At 38.9% G+C, this 23,528-nt stretch overlaps 1 protein-coding gene and 1 non-coding gene across 2 annotated transcripts in view; both read right to left on the bottom strand.

Annotated features, from left to right (window-relative positions):
• The window catches only part of kcnh6a (potassium voltage-gated channel, subfamily H (eag-related), member 6a), a 34,647-nt gene extending 11,463 nt beyond the window's left edge, over positions 1-23,184 (bottom strand). The window contains exons 1-7 of the mRNA XM_042505260.2: positions 22,569-23,184; positions 18,632-18,862; positions 15,959-16,108; positions 15,053-15,156; positions 14,011-14,320; positions 12,422-12,624; positions 1,512-1,937 (exon numbers count right to left, since the gene is read on the bottom strand). Of these exons, the coding sequence (XP_042361194.1) occupies positions 1,512-1,937; positions 12,422-12,624; positions 14,011-14,320; positions 15,053-15,156; positions 15,959-16,108; positions 18,632-18,862; positions 22,569-22,644 (1,500 nt within the window). The 5' untranslated portion in view covers positions 22,645-23,184. The remainder of the gene's footprint in view (positions 1-1,511; positions 1,938-12,421; positions 12,625-14,010; positions 14,321-15,052; positions 15,157-15,958; positions 16,109-18,631; positions 18,863-22,568) is intronic.
• trnac-gca (transfer RNA cysteine (anticodon GCA)) lies at positions 16,143-16,214 on the bottom strand. Its single transcript has one exon. It is a non-coding gene; the product is annotated as a tRNA-Cys (tRNA).
• Positions 23,185-23,528: the final 344 nt, after the last annotated feature.

Consider the following 23,528-nt stretch of genomic DNA (forward strand, 5'->3'; position numbering starts at 1 on the left):
GGCGACTTTATGTTTAGAGATATTAGCAGCTTTTTGTGTCAGTGTAAAATATGCTCAAACCAGCAACATCAATCACTGAGATTCAGACAACTTGAGACTGACATGGTGCAAGAAACTGACATACATACACACAGACTATGATGAGCTGACACTTAATCTCCTACACCCAACCACCACTACATCTTACAGTCTCAAAAACACTGAACAAAGTCTGCACACTGTCTGTGAAATGCTTCCAGCCAGGCAAACCTGCGACCTGAATGTTGGACCAATCTGAACTTTGCAAAGATGTTTAGATAACAAATGGATTCACTAAATCTCAAAATTCTTAATGTTGCAAACTGTTTAGAGTAGTTGTTGTATATCTAGATCCAACAATGGTTCTGCAACTGCATGAAATAATTCAATAACCAATTTTAGTCAACAGTATGAAGGAGATCTGACATTGTCAGAATAGCTGACATATTTTTCCAGTTGGTGAGTGAAGTGCTCGTCCAAACATGGTTGAAGTCTCAGCAAAAAAGCATGCAACCTTTCTTTCTTGATCAAACTTTAAATGTTTCGGGGATGATTTAATGTCTCTGTTCCACTTGCATCTGTAACTCAAAGGGGTTTCTTAGTTTCTTTCATTGCTCCCTCTGGAAAAGCTGAAACGTATTCACTGGATATTCTATCCTTGTTATCTACTATGGTACTGTAATTTTTCTGTCTGCTTGTTATTTATGTCTTCATTGGTAGGGACAGTGGAGATGGAGACATAAAACAAAGGGAGAGAGATGGGGATGACAATGACATACAATAATGTTTAAAAATGGACTCTAACAGATGACTAGAGATGTTCCAATACCTTTTTTTTCTTCTGATACCCATTTTCATACCTTGCGTATTGGCTAATAGAGAGTATCGATAACAATTCTTTTAAAAAAAACAACAACAAAAAAACTATATATTAATAACCCTCTATAAATGAGAAATGATAGACTTTATTATTGTATGACATGGCTCAGGTCAAACCTTGAGTAAAACCCAGTATTTCTCTAACAGCTAATGTTACACTATTTTACCAGAAATCAATTCTTCTTCGCAGCTCTACAACAGAAGTTAAGTACGCCAATACCCAATCCAGTCATTTAGGAAGTATTAGAGGCATTTCAGATACTGGTGTCAGTACTGAAACAACTCTACTTAAGATACTTCTCTAGTTTTGTGGTATGCGTCATAAACACCTTAAAACCATAGTGCTGAATACCTGTCAAATACCAAGAAAGCTTTTTCACAGCAGACATGTGGCAGGAAAAGACAGATGTAAGTGACAATATAACTAATGGCTGGTTTTATCTAGCTTGCTCACTGGCATGACTTACTGAGATGTGTAAATGAAACAGAGCCATGATTACACATAGGGAGCAATTACGATGTTTAACCTTTTGTCTCTTGTGAAAAATGTATCTTTGTCAGACAACACTGGGAGTAAGTAAAGTAAAATGTTTGATGTTTGATGTCTTTCTCACCTCCTCAGAGCCAGAGCGGAATATGAGCAGATCGAAGGGGATGGCAGCCACGATGTCGATGAGGAACCAGCCTTTGAAGTAGTGCTGTGCAATGCGTCCCGGGTGGCTCACCACCTCATCGTTGTGATTAACGTAGGTGGTCCTGAAGTTGATGAGGATGTCAATGATGAACATGACATCCACCACCAGGTCCACCACATTGAGCGGGTTGCAGGTGTAACCACAGGTTCTTCTCCGCTCTTCCTCCACCTCATTGAGAAGGAAGGCAGCCGAGTACGGAGTGAAGATGGCGGTGTAGATCACCAGCAGCAGGATGATCCAGTCCCATACCGCTTTGAAGGGGCTGTAGTGAAGGATGGTCCATTTATGGATGCGTGGGGCCTGGAGCTTGTACTCTGGCAGCACGTCAGCACCGAGGGACAACACCTAAAGAAAGAGGGACAGTATAGCAAGAAGTTCACTAATAATGGAGGTAGGACAGTGTGACTCGTGGGATAGTGTGTACTTCATAGGGGCTGAGCTGAGAGCTAAGAGGTGTTCTGTAGGTTTGTCCATTGGTTGTTTTATCTGTGAGGAGATGAAAACATGGAAAGAGCACACTGCTTAACACTTAATAAAACACTATAATGAGAGAGAGCAAGATAATAACATTATCCCAAAGCATAAAAGTAACTTTGTAGCAAAAAGTTGAGATTAGATTATTTAATTTATTTACCATTTACTTAAATTGTATTCACCATTATCAGTATCATTATCCTTGTTAAACCCGGTTAAAGACTAGACTAGCTGCCAGCATAGAAAAAGAAGGAAGAACATGTTAGCATCACATAGTGCCCCCTGGATAGCCTATGTAGTGCCTCCAGTGGTCCCTGGATAATGTCATTTATTTAGGATCAGTATGATCCGCCCAGAGAACCTGATATGAAACCAGAAAAGAGTACTCGTGTAACATCGAAATCAGTGACCCGTCAGATTCTGTGGCCCAGTACCCGACTCTAAAAAAAATCGTTGAGTTTTGTGAGTTGTTGAGTGGTTAGGCTTAGGCTTTAGGGAGCAGCTTGTTAGTAAAATGTAGAAGTGCCGGGACTGCATACTGGTAAATAGCGGCCAGCTTCATGCACTGCTAGCAGTAGTTTGTCTTAAGTCATATTAGAAATTTGTCTAGATCAGTACAGATAACAGAGTACACCCACAACTTAAAAAGTAAATCCCCATGTGAGCACTGACACACAGCCTTCTCTTAAAAAAATAAGACATGGGCTAAGCCAAACCAAGCACTAGCAGTTAAGTTGTTGTCCTCAACATAGCAACACGACTGTCACTTCACTTGATTGTGAGGAAACAAAAATATCCTGACTGACTCCAGAATATTTACACAGTAAAGGAGTTGTTAATTCTGTGTGTGAGAGGTAAGTGACTACTTCCTCAAAAAGACTCTCACAAGATTTGGCAGGAGAAAAGTCGCAATATGCCATCATTTAAAATGCAGTTTCAAAAAGGCAGAATTTGTAAAGCGGCTAAATGGACAGAACCAACCCCAGCCTTTAGTGATTCAAAAAACATCAATTCACAGATCCCCATCCAGTGATACCACCACTCCCTAAGTGAGTTGTCAAACTGCATTAACAGGCAGACTAACACAAAACAATAAGTTAACTGTGAACGGGTCAAAAGATAAGTATTTATTTCCCACTGACCGGTACGACAATTAGGGCCTCCATGTCCAGGTTCTCATCCTGGTGTCGACCACAGCAGCAGAGGAGGAAACTCCTCCAAACCCTCTGCAGCCCTGCCTGCCTGCTGTGTAGCGGCCATCCACTCTCCTGCATCACTTTCATGCAGAAAAACTACAAACTTCTACAAAAATCACAAAATCACCTCTAACAGTGTAGCTCTGTCCGCTCTCTGCAGGCTCTTTGCTAAGTCAAATCACTAAGTGCTGTTTTTAAAGAGCCCACTGTGGCCTCACCTGCCTCTGTTGCACCACATGATCACCATTTTATTGAGACCATGTGACCCCTTCTACCAATGTTCTGATCGATTGCGGGCCACAATAAGTGCCTGCATTGATTGGAAACCATGCAGAGGAGTGATTTTAGTTAATTCTGCATAGTCAGGACACCATGTGGCTGATTTAAAAGTGATTGCTGGTGTGAAAAAGCTCTCTCATAACTAGGCCATATTCAAAATGCTTTAAGTGAACTGCTGGCCTTCCATCTCCACACAAACCATCCAGTGGTTAGACCCTCTTTTGCATTTTGGTTTGCATAATTATGGTCATAGACACCGTGACAAAAGAAGCAAAACGTGTTTGACGAGGAGCTGCAGCGTTCAGCGACAAACACATACAAGAACCAGTAAGTAAAGTCTAGCATTGTATTTCCTTGGATTTTTAGAAGTTGTTTCTTTCCTCTTTCCTAGTTTAAATGTAAACAGTGGTCAGAAATAGTCAAAGTCAATTGCCTCTTAAGGATACATTACATTGAGAAAGATACTATATGTGTCCATGGCCATATTTGGTCAAAAGAACAGGAGGGAAATACAAAGTTAGATCTTTGAATTTACCAAGGTTTGTATAGTGTTTCATTATAGCACACAGTGGGATTTAGTGACTGAAGGCATCTTGGCTTCTGCTCTGGCTCCATCTGTGTTTTTATAACTAATAGACAGCGTGCAGTATTTGTAAAAGGTGGGAAACAACACAATATTCACTGAACACAACAACCTCTGGCACTCCTTTGTGTGTCAGCAGCGACTGACCACAGGAGCTGCACAGATGTGAAAAGACAACACAGTAATGAGAATGTAAACACATGAGCAAAAGTTCACTCATCCAAGAAATGCTAAGTTATTGACGTTGTACACGGCCCTGTTTCATAATGACGGCCAGAGAACAACGGCCACCACCAGTTCGCACGCAACCGCTCTGTGTTGCTACACGGACGTTATAATTAATACAGCATCAGTGCACTATTTATGAATTTCCACATATATTAAACAAACAAAAAAACAGTGGAGTGTGATGTACAAGGGAAGCTTAAAGACAAAACAGGATATAAATGATGTAAATCATAAAAGCCAGTGTGATATAAATGAAATTGCTAGTTTTATGGCATTAAAATTTGAAAGGACAGCTTGGACATGAAATATTCACATACTGTGGATTATAGTTTATCTGCGATAAAACATAAAATCCTATCCTTACTGTTTAAAAAAGTTACAATGCAAAGTAATAAATCTTTCACATGTAACTAATTTCAGTTATTGTTTTCTTCTTGCAAATTTTTCAACCAGTGCACCTTCCCCATCCTGTTTGATTCCACTATTAACATCAACACAGCACCTATTTCTGTACTTAAAACCCTTTCAACAGACTCACAACAGGAGCAACTCAAAAACAACATTGTATAAAAGCTGAGAGATTCTGTGCAAAAAAATGTGCAAACTGCAAACAGACAGACCAGACCTTGTCATACCAAGGTCACATGGCATCAGCTTCTCTGGATAACGCTGGTGTTGCTCACCTGTGGAGCTACAGTAGGTAAGCGGGAAGAGCGAGGTGCAGAATAAAGACAAAGAGAGGGAGGAAGAGGAGGAGAGGGTACAACAAACAGGGAAGTGGAGCTGAAAAAGTAAAGGCAGAGTTTGCGGAGGACACTGGGAGCTTGAGAGACCCAGGAAGGCTGAGGTACTCACAGGCTGCAGTTTATGCTTGAAGCTCATGCTGGAGCGCACCACAGGGTAATCAGCAGGAGAAGACTAAGAGACTGCAAGAGAGGGAGAGAGAGAGGGAGGAAACCCCTATCCATCCATCTGTATCTCCCTCCCTGCTGCTCTCTCCTCCCTCCCTGTAGCCCAGCCCTCACTGTGGGATCCTCCTTTAAACATGAAAAAATTATCCAGTGGCTCTATGAATGAAGTCTGTCTCCTCCGCTGATGCTCAACAAACAAAGCACTGCGAAAAGCCAAAGTAGCTCTCCTTTAGCACTCCACTGTATATTCTTTACAGGCAGCCCGATTTATGGTTAGGGAATTGAGAAATAATTATGCAAATATTTATATCTCTATTTTCATGCAATTGTGTTTGAACCATGTCTATTAATTTTGTGTTTGTATTGTTTTGCATAATGCTCTTTGAGTTATAGCCTTTATGCTGACATACATGGGTGCATTAAAATTCATGTGCTGTTTCTGAGGTCATGTGATGTTCTATAATCAACTAAAAATCATTCTGGGTATTGTTGTTTCAAAAAGAGGCAAATTAAATATATACAGAACTCAATATACTGAGTTTTGAAAGTGAGTGTCCACCCCAAATTCAAAACTACACGTTTCCTTTCACCTGTCGTGCTATTTATCAATTTAAATTGTTTTGGTGTGAGTTGCTGAGTGTTACAGATGTCTGCCTTCTCTCCAATATAAGGGAACTAAATGGCACTCAGCTTCTGGTGCTAAAATAAGATGCACACGCATCCCTCTGTGTGTTGATATGGTTGGCAAGTGTAGTTCGGTAGAAACAAAATAGTTCTTTCATGAAACTGCTCAAAACAAGGTCTGTGGATTATCTTCAGTTACAGGGTCATGATTTCTGGAAAGAGGGAAAGAGAGTCGACTTTTTCAAATGTATTTTTTTGGCAACAACACCAAAGCAATCTAGACTGACAAATAACACTACAAGTAGGAGGACTAATGTGTTTTTGACTTGGGGGTGAAATTTCCCTTTAAGCCACACTGTCTGTAATATTGTGGTATTGTCATGCAGGTTTAAACATTTTTTTATGAGTTATTTGACATTTTTCTCAAGTCCCGTGGCTAATTTATTTAACTGATTGCATTTCAAGAAACCAGACACAACCTTTTTTTTTTTTTTGCCTTAATGCAGACAGTATTTGATCAGATCATAAGACTTTGTGAATACAAAACTTTTCAACTGATACAGTTTGACTGTGCACAAGTTTCTGCCCCCAAAATTTGAACACCATAATGCCATCTTTGAAATACAAATAGAATTAAAACTGAGAATCTCCATTGTCTCCTGCTGTAAGCTAATTCTAAAGCCAGGGGGCACCACATAAACACACTTCTGCTTTCCCAAAACACTCTATCTCACACACGCTAGTGAGAATGTGCCAGCCTTTTCTCCAGTCACCAGTCTTTCACAAGCTACAGTCTAGCCAATCACACTGTGTGCTTCATGTTATGCAGACCAATCAATATGGGCAAGGATCAATGACAGCCTTCATTTCCCTTTTTGTAAGGTGCCAATCGAAATCCAATTATAAAGGCGGAATAATGAACAATTTTATTGTATAACGGCATATCAAAAAGTAAAGGTAACATCTGCTTATAGATTTAGTTAGATGAAAAAAAAACCCTGATAATTCTTTACAAATACTTGTGCTTGGTGTGGTTATTGACCACTTTGAGTTTTTCCCCCCACATGACAACATAAATGATTAATGTGACCTTAAACCTGACCTTCAGGGCTTCACATTTATCTGTGACCCCATGACGATGATGCGACTGCAGCGAGTCAACTCAAGCTGTTTTAAAAGGACAACTGCGCAAACTGCCACCAGCATGAAGGCGGTTAGAGGGGACAGCAGTGTGATTTTTTTAGGGCAGTTGGAGGTTTGACAGATGCGCAGAGAGCGTGCCCTCCACTTCCATTAGCTCCAGAGGCCAAGGTCAGCGGCATCAGCGTCAAGCCACCGAGTGCCGCTCAATAGCCAAATAGCCGTCGCCCTTTTTTACTCGCTTTCATAACATCTCACCCCGAACAGACAGCTTCACAGACAGTCTGTGAGCCCCCCACACACACACACACACAATCTCCAAAAATACATCCTTACACATTCAACACTGAGTGCCGTTGTTCTCTGTGCCGCATATACCATCTATACCGACATGACATACAGCAGATACATCATTACCTCAGGCTCTGAATAAAACACGCCCATAACTACCATATTAAACAATTAACATTTACATACACATTTTTAAAACAAATGGTTGTTTTGTTACCTTCATAGTGAATAATGTAAACAATGCTTATTGAGTGTATAGTTGGATAATTAAAGTTTAAAATTTTTAAAAATGTTTTTGGTTTGTTGGAATGAGAAAATGTAAATGTGAGAGAGACAGCCACCATGGTTGAAGCGACAAATATACAAAAATACCAAGAAATTCTGTTAAAATGGAGGAGATTCATATATTACCACAAGAGTTAATTCATAAAATATGATATAAAACAGTTACTGAAAAAAGCTGATTCACACACAAGTGAAAATATTCCAGCCCCTTGTTTTGACTAAAAACAAGATTTGCAGATACAGTTTTAGACTAAATATGATGAAGACGAGCTGAGGAAGGTCATGTGTGGTCTGTCTGCAGGACACATACCAGAGACAGATAGCTGTAATAACTGTTCTCTGCTTTCTCTCAGAAACATTCAAAGTAAGACAAACCCTCTTGCCACTCCACTGCCATGCTAACGCAGAAGAACTCTCTTCATCCAAACTCGAATTACATGACGTCAGACTCAAGATAACAAGTTAAGTGTTCTGCCAGGCATTTTTGGAGGCCTTCTGTTCATCCTGTCAGTTTTCCCAGGGCCACAGAAGCCGCGTTGCCTCCGCGGCCGGTTGTCGATACCACTTGAAGAAGTGAGATCTCACTATCACCGCAGCAGCAGCAATCACATAGGGTTATTGCACTGTGCAAATTGCATGCAAATTTAGGAGCCATTAATAATAAATAGATACACCATCAGAAGCTATGCAAGTCTAATGCTTACATTATGCATGTATATTTTTTCCTTCAATGTACATCCTCTATAAGTGTAAAACTATTTTTAAAAAAAACATATGCAGACGTGAAACCAGAGAGCACTTACATTCACAATTTTCCTTCAGAACTTTATTAAAATACACATAGTGATAGCCAGTCATGCAGAATATCCTATTAAGGCAGTTATTCCTGGAGAACACCTAAATCTTGTCTGGGGTTTAATATTTAAAGTTACTCAGACACATGAAAACTGAGTTATGGCCTTCATAATCTGTTCTGTGTCTACAGTTTAAGTGCCATCAAATACCATGCACTTTATGCCATACAGTCTACATTGCTACTGTTACTGCACTTTTATCCTCTTTGTGAATTGTTGTATTCATTTTTTTATCCTCTCTTGCTTTATTTTCTTTTTCTTTACTTATGTCTATTGTCTGCAACCTGCCAAAGGAAAACTTAGCAGTCCTGCTAACTTCTGTGCTGTGTCCCTTTTAAATAAACATTAAATAAATAAAGATTTAGGAGTTATTATTATCTAAATATGGTATTGTCTGCACATTGTGCTCAATTGCTGTGACAGTTTATGTAAAAACACCTAAACCTTCATGACATTGAAATTTCATTTACAGGAACATTCATCAAATAAAAGAAACATACAGAAACTTTTCACAAGGTACAAGCTTATATATTGTATATAAAATTTGAGGGAAGACTGCATGGCCTGTAGTTATTTACTCATCTTGAACCAACAAGTCAAAGGGATGCTTTAAAGAATTAAGGTATCTGAACTACATTCTGAGCTAATGGGGATGGCTGGCAAGTCCAAAAAGTCCAAACAGAAATTGTGATAAGACAGCAGGAAAGAAGCAAAGAGAGAGGGCAGGCAGGTAAAGGGTCTAAGTCTGGGTCAGGTTCGGTTGCCTTGAGTATAAAGACATGAAGTACATGGCAACTTTGATGTTCTGGCATTAATGAATGGCAACTGTAGAGCAGATGAGGGGAGTGAGAACAGATGTATGTAGACAGGTCGGGCAGTCAGGTGACGGGTAAAGGAGGGCAAGTCAGAGGACATCTGGTGGAAGGATGGAAAATGGCAATGAAGGGGCCTAGAGTAGTCATAGAGTAGTAGTAGGCTGGAGAAGTGGACAGACTAACAACGTCAGACAATGGACCTTTTTCACAATCTGATTTGTCACAGTAGGAAAAGCACAGGTGACAGTGATAACATTAACAATGATTCAGTTCCAGTAAGTGTGCCACTATCCAGTGAGCCAGTAGCTATCATAGATGTTAATAAATACACCTCTGCTTTACCTTCTATGACATGTCAAAATGTCTGCTGTGAAAAAGGTCTATCTGCTTTTTGTAAAATGCTCTTGGAGTTATGAACCTAAATGTAAAGTGTTTTACAAATGACCTCATGGTGACAAAACATCACTTGTTCCACCATGACTGATTGCCCAATTTATCACGTCTTTGAAATCTGTTGGCAGTTTTTTGGGGCTATCCTACAAAATGACAAAACCAAAAGCCAAACAAACTGTGCAAAAACACTTCCTCTTTGGCTGAGGTTGGATGGAAAGACAGTCAACTGACCGCTGTGGAAGCCCCTCAGATAAACTGGGTTAATGTGCTGCACTGAGGGAGCCCCACAGCATCCGACAGCCGGCTCAATCCTGCACCAAACAGGCCAGTCCATTACATTTTGTCTATGTGAGTGTGTGTGAGTGTGTGTGCGTGTGTGTGTGTGTGTGTGTTATGTGGTTGTAATGTGAAAAAGTCCCCTCGAGTACTTATAATATTGAGGTGCTAATTCTTTGATTTTTACCAGCTTATATTACAGCCAGTTTCTGTACTTTTTCTTCATTAAATTTCGTGTGGTTAGTGTTTCATAACATTTATCCAACAGCTCCAGTTAAGGATTACTTTTTAGATTCAGATTTGATATTCAGCATAAGATAAGGTTATAAAATATGCAAACATTTAGAAAAATAAAATTTCATAAGTGTGCTTCACCTCGAAAAGACATCATGCAGCAACTTCTTTAGCCCCAAAATTGAATAATCCAATTACTGTATTTACTCTAAAACATATAATTGCCTAAATGTAAATATATGATAAAATAAATAAACATTGGTGAATCAAAGAATTTAATGAGTTCCATCAGATTATGAATAAATTGTAGATATTAAAAATAAGAGAGAAATTTGCCTCGGACTGGGCTATATAATAATTATATATTGCTATTGCGATACAAGACTAGATATCATCTTAGATTTTAGATATCATAATATTGTAAATGCTGCCTTTTCCTGTTTTTAAAGGCTAAATTACAGTTCAATGATGTAATTTTCTGAACTCACCAGACTGTTCTAGCTGCTCTATTAATTGCCTTTACCCACATTACTGATAATTATTTATCAAAAATCTCATTGTGCATTTTGTGAAGGCACCAATAGTCAACCCTACAAATTGTTCCAATATTGATGTTAAGATTTTTGGTAAAAAAAAAAAAAAAAAAATATTGTGATATTTTATTTTCTCCATATCACCCAGCCATACTAAAACCTAATGGCTTTTTATCATGAACTGAGGGGTTTTTAGATTTTTTTTTTCTAATGCTTCAGTTGATCTAATTAATTGACCTACTCTTAATTATTTTATTATCTCCAATTTTCTGAATGTAACACTTTGGGTAGCACCCATTCACAAATTTTAAAATCAGGAACTTAACTTGTATTGGAATATTTCTCCATTGTGGTTCTTCCTCCACTGGTGTGTATGAAGTAGAAGCGTGCCAGAATGCACTCTGACACACTGTGCTGTGATGACAGTTGGCTGATGAGAGTGTTATGCTGCTGGTGCCATAGATGTCACACCTGAGGTGAGATATTTCTTTCACACTCTTACCCTGCAACTGCAGATGTCTTTTGGCATCTTCAGTGAGCCAAAAGCAGTAAACATTTAAAGACATGCTTGTCCAAACTATCCCTGTGAAGAGACAATGGGTGGATGGGACAAATCTTTACTGCTAAACAGCTGTCAGACAAAGCTATTTTGAAACTCTGTTACCTCTTAATGAGGTTTAACTTGACTGAAAGTTATCCAAAAACATTAATCCTACACTGCAAAAAAAAGCAAAAAAAAAAAACATCCATCCGAAAAAGCAATAAATAAATAAAAATCATCAAATAGTTTGAGACATTTCTAAAATTCTTCACGTTAATGTCAGAGCAGTGGGCATCCAGAAGACTCTCTGTGCTCTCATTTCATTCACAAATCTCTTCCCTACTCTCCAGCTTCTAATCCATCAGCTGACTATGGGCATCACTTTAAATGAACCCAACCACACTCTGCTACAATCAAATTCCAAAATCATTTTCCTCTCTGCTGATGTCAGTTTCATTTCAGGACAAACAGGCATGACCCGAAACCAACTCTCTACACTTTCACCACCAGTGTGGAGACTCCAGCAGAGTAATATTCCTACATTAACCATTGCATCCCTACCCCATAAATGCACACATCACGATAGGGGCTAATTGTCAAAGACATTTCCACTATTCGTCTTTATCCAGCACTAAAAATTATTGTTCACTGTAATAAAACTGCCCTTACTAAAATAGAATTATGTCACCTCGCAGTATTATTATTATTATAACAAGAAAAATAACTCATGTTCAGTAAAGTCTGGTTTCAGCTGACTTTAACGGTCAGTCTGTGGGCACAGGCACATCCATTATTAACTTTTCATCAAGCAAAAATGATGAAAAGAACATTGAACACTGATCTGTCTTTAATTACAGCCAGTCTTTCAGCTCACAGACAAGTTATTTAAAAACTGGAAAATAAGACAGCAAGCACTAATAACTGTTCTCACAGTGTAACCATTAAATAAAGACATAAGGAAAGTCATACCTCTTTTAATTGAACGAAATAAGAATGAATGCGTAAGTAGTACAATCTTTAATTTATAAATAAACATGTGTAAGCATCCAACAACTGGGAATGCCAAATTTAGCACCCCTAGTAACTTTACCTAGGGCATGATTAAAGTATGTGTGAAATAACAATGAAGTGCAAAGACAGACAGAAAATGAGATTTAAAGGACTCGTCTTACCTGAGTGACGTGAGTCACTTTCTCTGTGACATTCTGCGTTCGGTCTTTAATCTTGCTGGGTGCAATGATTTCAATCTCAGTGGGTGAAGGAGGTCTCATCCGGTCTGAGCCAAAGGTGAGAGTAACCTGAGGGATTCGGCCGATGGTCCTATGCCTCATCAGGTCCGAGTCAGATGTGGAGTTCAGAGCGTTGGGCTTCAGATCTGCAGCAGAGAGCAGCAACATCAGCAATTGAGACTCAAAAGCAAATCAAGGAAAATAATAAATGAATGGTGGTGAAATGTGAAAAAGGAAACAAGAGCAGAAAACTAATATCAGGAGATTCATTTGAATGACAAAGAAATTTCACTATGATGCACATCTGAATCTAAAAGTGTTCAGGTTTGAAGGTCAAATCATTATCAAATGCTTTTAGAAAGAAAATGCTTTTCTTCATCCACTCTTTCTTTCCCTCATGAGAAGAATCAGGACACACTGCATTTCCCTGAGCCCCAAAGATACAGATGGACATGCAATGAAAGTGAAAATGAAAGAAAATATGAGTGACGTGGGAGTCCAGAGTAAGATTGAAAAAGGCACAAGAAATAGTTTCCTTACAAAATACTTCCCCCCAGAGAAGAGGGGGACATATGTTCAGTGATGTCCAATTTTACCACAAATGGACCACAAACCCACACACAATCAGAAACACTCACACACAGTGACAGAGGGATTGATTTGTATCCCTCTGCTGGAACAACCATCAGCGGGCTGCACGTGCTCAGAGCGACGCTCTCTGTGTTATGGATGATGGAGAGCTGTGATCTTTGATCTCTCTATTTCTGTCTTTTCTGGTCTGATAGCAAAGTAAAGACTGTTTTAGTGGATCTCTGTAAGAAAAATGCTGTGAGCTGTTTTTGTTTATTTTAAAATGATCAGTTTTAAACAAATGTCTCTTTGCTGAGAAATAAAAATAAACCAGAATATAACAATTTCACAGGTGATGTGCGTGCGTAATTTTCTGTTTAATTTAATGTTTTGCTTTACTGTCTCAAACCATGTTGTCACTTTTTTTTAACAACATAGACCCAATTTTTATTCAGACAAGTTGATGAAAAATACATTGTCAATTATGTTCTGTATTACAAGTAAGATTACACATTTTAAATAATTTAATCTGTCATTAGGTCTGTTGTTTGTATCCACAGTAATTAAAAAGTATCTTAATTATGTTAAAATATGACATGTGCCTTTGTTAATATATTATGTTTCTAACTAATATTACACAAGAGGCTCGGACTGGCAGTAATTCAGTATTATCAATTTTTGTCTAATTATGTCATCATCAAATAAATAAAGACATATATGAAATAATAATAATGTAATGTTGCATGCTTGGTGTATTCCGATTGTCAAAAGTTTAACTGTATAAAATTAAATGCTCATAGATATAATATTTCACTAATATGATGATATTGTGTACTGTGACAATATTTTCTCGCTGAGACAAATACAGCTGTGTTTTCCTCCTGTAATAATACTACTATTAATTCTGTATATTAAATAAAATTCCCTCTGAGACGCTTGCAGTGTGCCAGTCAGACACTCACTGCTGTTGGTTCGGGGGTCTCCAGGTCGACTGCTCCATTCGGACCTCATTCCATCAATATCGTCTAATGACGAGGCACGTCGGAGACTGCGGACGCTGTCCCGAGAACAGCTCCGAGGTAATGTCCCCCTGGGGAAAGCGTTGCCGGGGTCCAGGCGGTCTGTCAGCAAGGAGCGCCTCTTGGTGGAGGGTTGGGCTGCAGGGGAGGGAGGGTCCAGGTCCTGTTCTATCAGAGCTTCTGTCTCAGACTGCATGCAGCTCTCCTTGGACGGGATCCGAAACTCTTTGAGGGGGACTTCCTCGCTGTTGGGCTGTCAAGGACAGAGAGCAGGAGTACATGTCTTGGGGTGTAAATCATTTCTTTAAAATATGCACGCTATGAGTATTTCTTAGAAGAAGACTACCAGTCTGCAGGTTCAGAATTTCAAACAGAACTTTTTTTGTCCTTACATTGTGTCATTTTGCAGATAAAACTTTAAGCTCACAAAACATTTCATCCCTGCCAAAAAAGGCCTATGTGTAAACTAGCCTGACATGGCCAAATACAGTTCCGGTGTCAGGTATACATACTGTCAGGAAATGGCTTTACACAAGAAGTCATTCATCAAAATATAAAGAGAACTGTAAACAGAAGTAAGGGGAGACTGAGAAAAAACAGGCAAACTCAACAACTGGCTTTTTTCCCCTCATTCTTCCCTTTGACTTGGTCTGAGTAATCAGTACTTGAACTTCAAACTTCAGCTGTGAAAGGCTTTACCCAAAAGAGCTTGTTGACTATAAATAATTTGAGTGCAGAATGATTTTTTGTCTTGTGCTCTGTACGCAAGCATGATGTTTTGTCCGCAAATTCAAATATACTGTTATTACAAAGGCTGTTTAATGCAAATATGTAGAACTATTGTTATGGCTTCTGTCATGTCTGTACATACTACAGTAGAATGTGAAGCATAAACTGTAATAAGCATAGCATACTGCATTGTATCATCTGTTGTGTGTGTTGTGAGTGTGTGCGTGTGTGTGTGTGTGTGTGTGGGCCACCTCACCTGCAGGTAGTCCACTACCACTCCTTCAAACTGATCTTTGGAGAGCGAAGGTCGTCGCATGGACCGCAGCACCGGCAGCCTCATCTTCAGTCTGCGATTTTGACCTAAGTGGAGAAGTCTGTTCAGCTCAGGTCTTATCAAACTTTTATCCTCTAAAACTTAAGTTCATATGAAATTATTTAAAGGGATAGTTCAGGCTTTTGAAGTGAGGCTGTATGAGATACTTATATATAGTCAGTGTAATTACATACAGTAGCTGGTGGTCGGCACGCTCCCAGTTTGCAGAAACAGACAGGGTTACAGCTCAGCAGTATAGACAGGTTGATATCAAAATGTGTTTTAGCCACTTTAGCCACAAAAAAACTACCTAAAAATTACAAGTGGATGCTGTACTGAATGTTTTCACTATGAAATTTGGTTTTAGTTGGATCACATAACAGCGACTAACAGCACTTTCTCACCCAAATAGCTGAGCTGTGGTGAATGAAAAATGTAGTGCCAAAGTAAAAGGCTGTGTGACGGTGAGGTAAAGCAGTGAAAATACTCGAAATATTTTTAGGTAGGCCTTTTTTCAAAGTGGCTGATGTATGTTTTGATATCAACCCCTGTGGAGTGCGCACCATATCTGTTTCTAAAAAACCAGGAGCACACCTTCTGCCAGCTACTGTATGTAATACACCTACTATACATAAGTATCTCATAAAGCCCCACTTAAAAAAAATACCAACTATCTCGTTAATATTACACTTTTGCCCATTTTTTTTTTTTTAGCAAAATCAGACAGGGAACTCATTTTGTGCATGAATCTGAAATCTGCTAACTGAGAACATTTGGTCATTTTTATGATGTCCATGACTGAAAATGTCTATGCTGACCACTATGTGAGACTATTTTTAAGGGCTTTACAGTAAATCCATCCTTGGGCGACTCTCTGCTTGAGGCCTGACTTCTTCAGAGACGGATCAATCAGCTCCTGGAAGTCGAGGATGAACATGATGACGATGCCTTCCTCACTTTTGACGGGGACAATGTCCACTAAGCATGGTCTGCATGTCCCTATAGAGAGAGAGAGAGGCTTCAATAGGAATGCAGGGGGCACCCGGATTTGAACCGGGGACCTCTTGATCTGCAGTCAAATGCTCTACCACTGAGCTATACCCCCTCATGAACTATCAGCCATAGCCATCTGATTTTTTTTATGACGCTTTTACTGTCATGGGGGGGGAAACCACAGAGAAAGAGAGAGATTTAAATGAGAAAAGGCAAAGATAGATTTCAAACACAGAAAGCTAAAAAAGGCCAAATGAGCGACAATTTCACCAGGTCTAACTTCACTCTGCAATCAGCGAGGTCTAAAAATAGACACGAGGGAGAGGGCAGATCACACAAACACACACGCACATATAGAGGACCATATGTCTATATACACATGCAGTTCCTGCATTCAATTCCAGTCACACATCCAATCAGAAAAAAAAGAATTTAGTCTAGAAAAAAAATCAGCATGTGAGAGCAGCCGAATCACATTGTGTCCACTTGTTCGTAATTTTTTCTGCCTGCTCAGTCTGGAGGCACAGTTGGAAGCAGGAGACAAAACAAATAGATGCTTAGTGGTTTTGAGCTGGCATGCTGATTGCATTTCCATGACAACAGCAATCTAGACTGTACGCCCCATGCCCAAATGTCCAAAGTAACAGAAGACACGTGCATGTCTGCAAGTAGACAGTGACTGTAGTTGTGTTTATGGTGGATGACTGTAATCGTCCTCAGTCTGATGTGTTTCTGCATCAGTGCCTCTGTGAAAGTGACAGATAAAAAGGTGAAAATGGAACTGAACAGTCACAGGTGACAGAGATCAAGGAGGCAAAATGCCGACTCGTGCACTGGTCAATCTGTGACTGATGGCGGCATTGAGATAAAGTCAGGGAGTCAAGAGGAAACAAAGCTTTGAAAGGTGGAGGGGACGCTCAATTAAAAGCGCGATTGCCAAATTTAAACGTCTGTTATTTCTTTGTGTTCACTCATTACAATTCTATTATCATACCCAACTGTGATAACTATGTTGTTGTTTGTACGTAACATTTCTAAAAATCAATGTTTGCACCAAAGATAAATACAGGTTGAGGTTTTGATTTTGTTGATTGTTGAGGAGGGAGCAGAGCATGGATTAAGGTTGCACCAACAAACCATTATGGCAGAACAGGAGAGGCAAAACAAATGTGCTTCCATAGGAACATGTCTTCTGAAGAAATTAAGACTATGATCCTGAGTGTGCCTGCCTGTTCTCGCTGGGGAGGCAACTTTGTGCCAAGAACACACTGCATGATTTAAAGCCTGATTATAAATATCTGATTTGGTCATTTTCAAGATCATGGTGAGTCTGCAGTGGTCTGTAACTGAGAATGGTCGCCACACATGGTGGTGAGAGATCAAGATCTTTCTTCCTGATAAATTGTGCTTTTCATGTTTGATTTTTATGAGTAGAATCGGGGAAAGTCTGAAAGTTATTCAGTTTGGACTGATTTACAGCAAAAATGTGACAGGACTTCTTATAGTGTGTGTTATGATTTTAAAAGCCTTCAGCATGTTTGTAAAACAAGGCAGATTGTCTTCCTGGTCATGTAACTAGTTAAATGGTAAGATTATTTATTCTTAGTTAATGTGTCCTAATGATTTTGGAGATTTCACAACTTTTCCCGTAACTTCAACATGGGGAACTCTTTTTCTTTTCTTTTTTTTTTTTTTGGCTTTTAGTGACATTTTCCAGCATTTATTAGATGAATTGCCATGAACACTTGGGACACATTAATGCCCACATTGGAATGAATTGTAATGGATCCCTTGTTGTAAGTAATCCCGTAACTTTTAATCTAGCGCCATCATCAGGTCAACATTAAAATGTATCCAATACTTTGGTTGTTGACCATATATTTACAAAACTAATGACATTCCCGTTAGCCTCAGCTGTATGTTTTGTCTCTAAATTGGCTGTCCTCCCCAGAAAACAATAGCATGTTGTCATTCTGAAACAAGGCATGTTTAAATTTTCCTGAAAGCCGTATGCCAATAATTACTGTTCTCTTTCTGGATCTGCATTAATTTAAAACTAGGGAAACTATGCCCTGCAAAGTCAGAAACAGTATTTATTATTTTATTTAATTTTTTTTTTTACCTTATATGCTCTTGGTGTTTAAAATGAAATTTTTATTCTGATTATAGACTTTTACCTCCGTAAAACAAGGATATATATAATTTCAGATAATTTAACATTTAAACAACTGTTACAAGCTTTTGTTTCTAAAAAATCTAAAACCTTAACACACGACACAGGGAAACATAATCTGCTGGATGCAATTATACATAAATTTTCTCCACCCATATGCCAGAAATTGAGACCAGTGACACGTGATGTTTTTAAATGGATAAAATAGGAGGAAATGGGTTTAGGATCTCTCATCAGAGTTTCTTGTCAGAGCATGAGTGATGCCGATGACTGCGTCTCCATAAGAGTCAAGCTGTCCAACATGACAGATTACGTGATGGCCTACCTAGGGATCTGAGGTTGTCCTCTTTCCTTACCTTCTTTATCGTAGTAGAGGATCTCCACCTTGCGCTCCTCAGAGCCAAGCAGGGCCTGTGCCAGCTGGGCCAGGGCGCTCTTCATTGTGCCGGGCCCCACCAAGAACTGGCAGGTACAGGGCTGCTGCATGATCTCCGCCCTGGCGAAACCAAACATCTGGCAGAAGCCTTCGTTGCAGTAGATGATGCCACAGTTCTTTATCTGGGCGTTTGCGATCAAGAACTTGCGATCTGAAGAGCAAAAGACATTATGTGTCACATTACAATTTAAAAAGGGAAGAAATCTAAGTGGACACATGCAACTTTGGGTTGACGTAACTCAGTAAATAAATAACCAACTGGGAACAATGTTCATCCTCAAAATGTCCTATAGTTGAGTATTTCTATAAACAAGTATTTAACTTTAAATATAAAAATATTTGATACTAGATAACCTGTATAGGTTTCAGTTAATTAAAATAATGTTTGTGACATATTTAATTTAACCAAAATTGCTTTCTTTAGATCCTCAGTTCAGACAGGGCTCACAGTTAATGCTCCAAGGAACGAACTTATGCACTGAATGCTCCGAACGATTGAAGTATCATTGAGTATTCAGTGTGGTTTACACACTTGTAGACAATACCTTATCAAAAGCCATTTACAACAAATACTAAGAGAAAAGAGTCTGTTGTCTGCTAAGTGCTCTATAGGGAAAAAGCAATAATTGAACTTGAAAAGATGAAGGTGATTACAAAAAAATGTAAAGTTAAAGTTAAGAGGCTGGTTAGTCAAACCATGTAAAAAGTGTTTGCTGTAATATTATTTTACACTTTACCTTTTGTAATACCAGCAAAAAAAAACTTAAAACGTTTCACTTTAGCATGAGATTAGATGCCAGTTAAGCTAATGCTACATTAGCAACAGTTCGCTAATGATCTTTTAGCAGGACAAATTTATCTAGCTGTCGTTGGTGTATTGCAATGGTTAGATTAAGATACTGTCTCATTTATATGAAAACGGAATTATTAAAAATTAGTAACATTTTTGAATCGCTAAAATAAATACTTCAGTTACAGGAAACAGGTGGGAAAGAGTAGGAGGATTTAGCTTTAGCTTTATGCTAGGCTAGCTGTGGCTAACTCAACAGCTAGCTCTCATTTAAGCTTTTTCAGTTTTTCAGTAGCTTTGCACACTTGTTACATGCCAATGCATTTCTATGGTAACATTAAATATGGTAAAATCAATGTAAAAAGTCTGATTCTGATGTTAATTCAATTTTGACTGGGTACTCACACAACTGGATTTAATCAAACACGCTTTAGTGGGTATTGTTCAGATCTCCTGCCTGGTCCCCACTGGACAATCACCTGAAGTGGAGTTAATGAAGTCCCGCTCTCCACGCCACTCATGTTATAAACGTCATAATTTCTCTGAATGGACTGAAGAGAAGCAGGTGGGCTCTTAAACATAAGAGCCTCTGTGGTCACTCACACCTGCTAATGTAACTTGTGGGAATTCACAGGCTGTTGAAATCTGTCAGGATTAGCCTGTAAGATTTTTACCTGACATTTGTAATTAAACTAGAATCATCCACCTGTTTCTGATAATTACCTACCCACATGATTATACTGCCAGATTATGTTATTTTCTATTTATTATGATGGATTGTTTTTATTTTCTTGCCTCTATTTATACTGCCAGTAATGGAGGAAGTAGCCTGTTCAGATCCTTTACTTGAGTAAAAAAATGCACTATTTTGTGAGTCAAAATCCAAAGTATAGACCCTCAGTGTAATTAGGAAAATATAGCCTACTCAATGGCCCCTGAGGCTGTTATGCTAATAAAAAATACAGTGTCTCTCTCTGAAAGGTCAACTAGTCAAAGAAATAGAAATGGTAATTTAAAAAAAAAAAAAACGCAAATAGAGTACACATAGCCTATCTCAAATTTGTACTTAAGGACTTGAGTAGGTAATCATCTATTTAGTTACATTCCACCACTGTATAATATATACTGTGTATAGGCTATTCACTATTTTTTTCTTTATTTCAGATGTGTTGCATTTACATTTTCACCAAGTTTTTTGAAGTACTTTTAAGCACATTTAGTTCATAATATTTTTGCACTCTTATATAAGTAGAATTGTAAAGCATTAGTACTACTTGTAATTGAGTATTTTTACATTGTAGTATTGGGGGTTTTACTTCAGTAAAGGATCTGAATACTTCTTCCACTGGAAACTGGACCACAATAATGGTTTTTCCTGTGATGTCAAACTGTTGATGCTGAGTCTGCACTCACAAAAAATCCTTAATCGTAATTCCAAGCTCATATACCATCTCATTCCTGTTATTGATGGTTGTAATGTACGTGGCATTGGCAACATAATGCCAAAACACTGTTTACCATGAAAGTGAAGTAGGACAGTTTTGTTCGAATTCTGCTAATGGAGGAGTTCAATGAGCTGAAAGAAAAGTACATACATATCCTCTGCAACCTCTGACTGGCCCTTTTATTATCCTGTGGTGGAACTGGGTTGAACAGCTCTCCCACACAGATGAGTGCAGGGGACTCTTCCCTCTCTTTAAAGTAAATGGGTGAGCTCCTCTGGTGGAAAGCACATCCTGTCCAAAGTCATTATCTAGGGCTCAGAGCGGAAACACTGATCGTCACACCGTTGCTAAGCAGCACTGCTGTGGCACGTGCACTCACCTGGTTGTGCACGTGCATGTGACTGCGCGTGCACACACTTAGGGACATACAGTAGAGGAATTACATAATGTTATTTTATTAAAGGAGCTTCAGAGAGTCAAGCATTATTGGCCCAGACGTAATCAGAATAAACTCATGTTTGGTCAGAATCTGATCAGGGTGTCAAAGTTATATTCAGCGTTACACATCCAACATTATTGGTCCATAGTGAGGCACAAGGAGGCAATGGGGAATGGGTAAATCATATCAGAGGAGCGGTAGGTCTCAAAAAAATGGGAAAATCTGACTTGGAAGGCAGACTAAAAAGCAAATTATATATTATTATTATATTTCATTACATTAAGTGTTTTGTGGTGTTTAAAACAAGAAATTAAACCTTAAAAATTTTAAATATCTGGTGTACAATACAACATTTGATCCTTATGTAAAATGGAGATTTAAAAAGTGTTCAAAAGAAGTAATCAAATCCAACATCTGATTTTTTTCCCTTTCTGAATGTGTGAGCAGTGGTCTCTCTTTGCAGCCAGTAGAACAGGTAGGCTAATGGAACAAAACATTAGGCATCAGGTGAGCACACAAACAAACACATGCAGGCGCAAAGACACCTCAAACATGACAGCAGCAGCGGGGAGCTGTCAGCATCACTGATTAGATTTTTCAGTGAGACATAAAAGGATTGCCACCTTTTCAGGCAATGAATAAGTCTAAATTGATAAGAGTAACAAATTAAAATGTGTAAAAATTAAGGATGTAACACTCCAATAGGTGAAATTAATCAACACAAAGAAATAGGCTTTGGCATCAAAATAACAAGGTTTTACCCGTTAATTCATCACTGTAATTAATTTCAAAGTACATCCAATGCTGTTTTGGCAATAATGCTCTATATTAACATTCCTGACATAAATATCCATTAACTGTTGGCCCACAAGCTCTCAGAAATCCATTTCCCCCCTAGGGACTGAGATTATTATCCCCTTTTAATACTGGATGTTTCTAATGGAGGGTAAACTCTTTTTGGCACTTTCTTGGCACACCTGTTCCAGGCTGTCACCTTTATCAGATCAATTAAAAGTATTTAACAATCATTACTTATCAAAATGATTTAAGGCTGGCCATTTAAGATGTTCAAAAGTGGAAAAATATGCATTTTTTGTTGGCATTATCGTTTTATATGGAGATCAATAGTGTATCTGCACTTTGACAGCATCTCAGATCATACATCAAATTAATGTGTACTTACTTTGCTCGTCGAATTTCCTGATGATAGTGTCCAGGTAGGTGTTCTGGAGCGCAACATGACCGCGTCTCACGGGCATTTTGGTGCTGAGAGAAAAGATTTCTCCGACACATGAACCTTTCCAGTTTAAATAAAATAAAACAAAATAAAAATTTAAAAAGTAGTGCCAGCTGTGAAGAAGGAGGACGAGCGTCAAAAGCAAGGTTTTGATGAATCCCCTCCGGAGGCTGATGGTGATGGTGAGGGATGAAGCGCCGGAGACTGATGGAAAGGAGGTCTGGTTGCCAGGGCGATAGTAGATGCAGGATGTTGCACGCTGATAATGTGTGGGGGGAAAAAAGTAGACTAGGACACAGCAAAAGCCATGTGCAACATTTTAGCCGTTAAAAAGAAAAACAAACAGTGCAAAAACCGGTTCTCCACGTTTTTGGTGTCCTCCAGGCAGAGATGGCAACCTGTGTTGGGAGCCAGAAGTTGAGAAGAGAAGCTGTGGGATATCTCAGTTTGTTAATATCATCGCAGCATTCTCCTGCAAGTTTGGACACTGCACGATAAGGACAGAGGAAAAGAAGCTCCTATCGGCCACATTCCCTGGATCCACCCCCCCCTCCCCGGCTCGACAGGAGCGGCTGTCAACAAGTCCGTCAGAGTTAACCGGATCAAAAACGGAAGTACAGCGACAAAGATTTTCAGAATAGAGGCAAAGAACAGCTTTTTGCTTGCTAGAGTCCAAGCTGAGATAAAGTTGGTAAAAAAAAAAAAGGACTTTGGATTAAAGGACAAAATTTACAAAACCCCAAAATTCCAAGGCATACTATTTTGCAAAAGTTAAAAAGCCTTTAAAAAATGGGTTTGAGGCCTATGCATTTCAACATATAGTCTTTATCAGGACATGTAAAAACAGGTTGCAGCTCACAGATATGCCCAGGCTGATGTCAGGTGCCAGGCAATCAGAGTAGCACT

This window comes from Plectropomus leopardus, chromosome 18, assembly GCF_026936395.1.
Source record: "Plectropomus leopardus strain MGB_pleo_1.0 chromosome 18, ASM2693639v1, whole genome shotgun sequence".
NCBI classification, from domain to species: Eukaryota; Metazoa; Chordata; class Actinopteri; order Perciformes; family Serranidae; genus Plectropomus; species Plectropomus leopardus.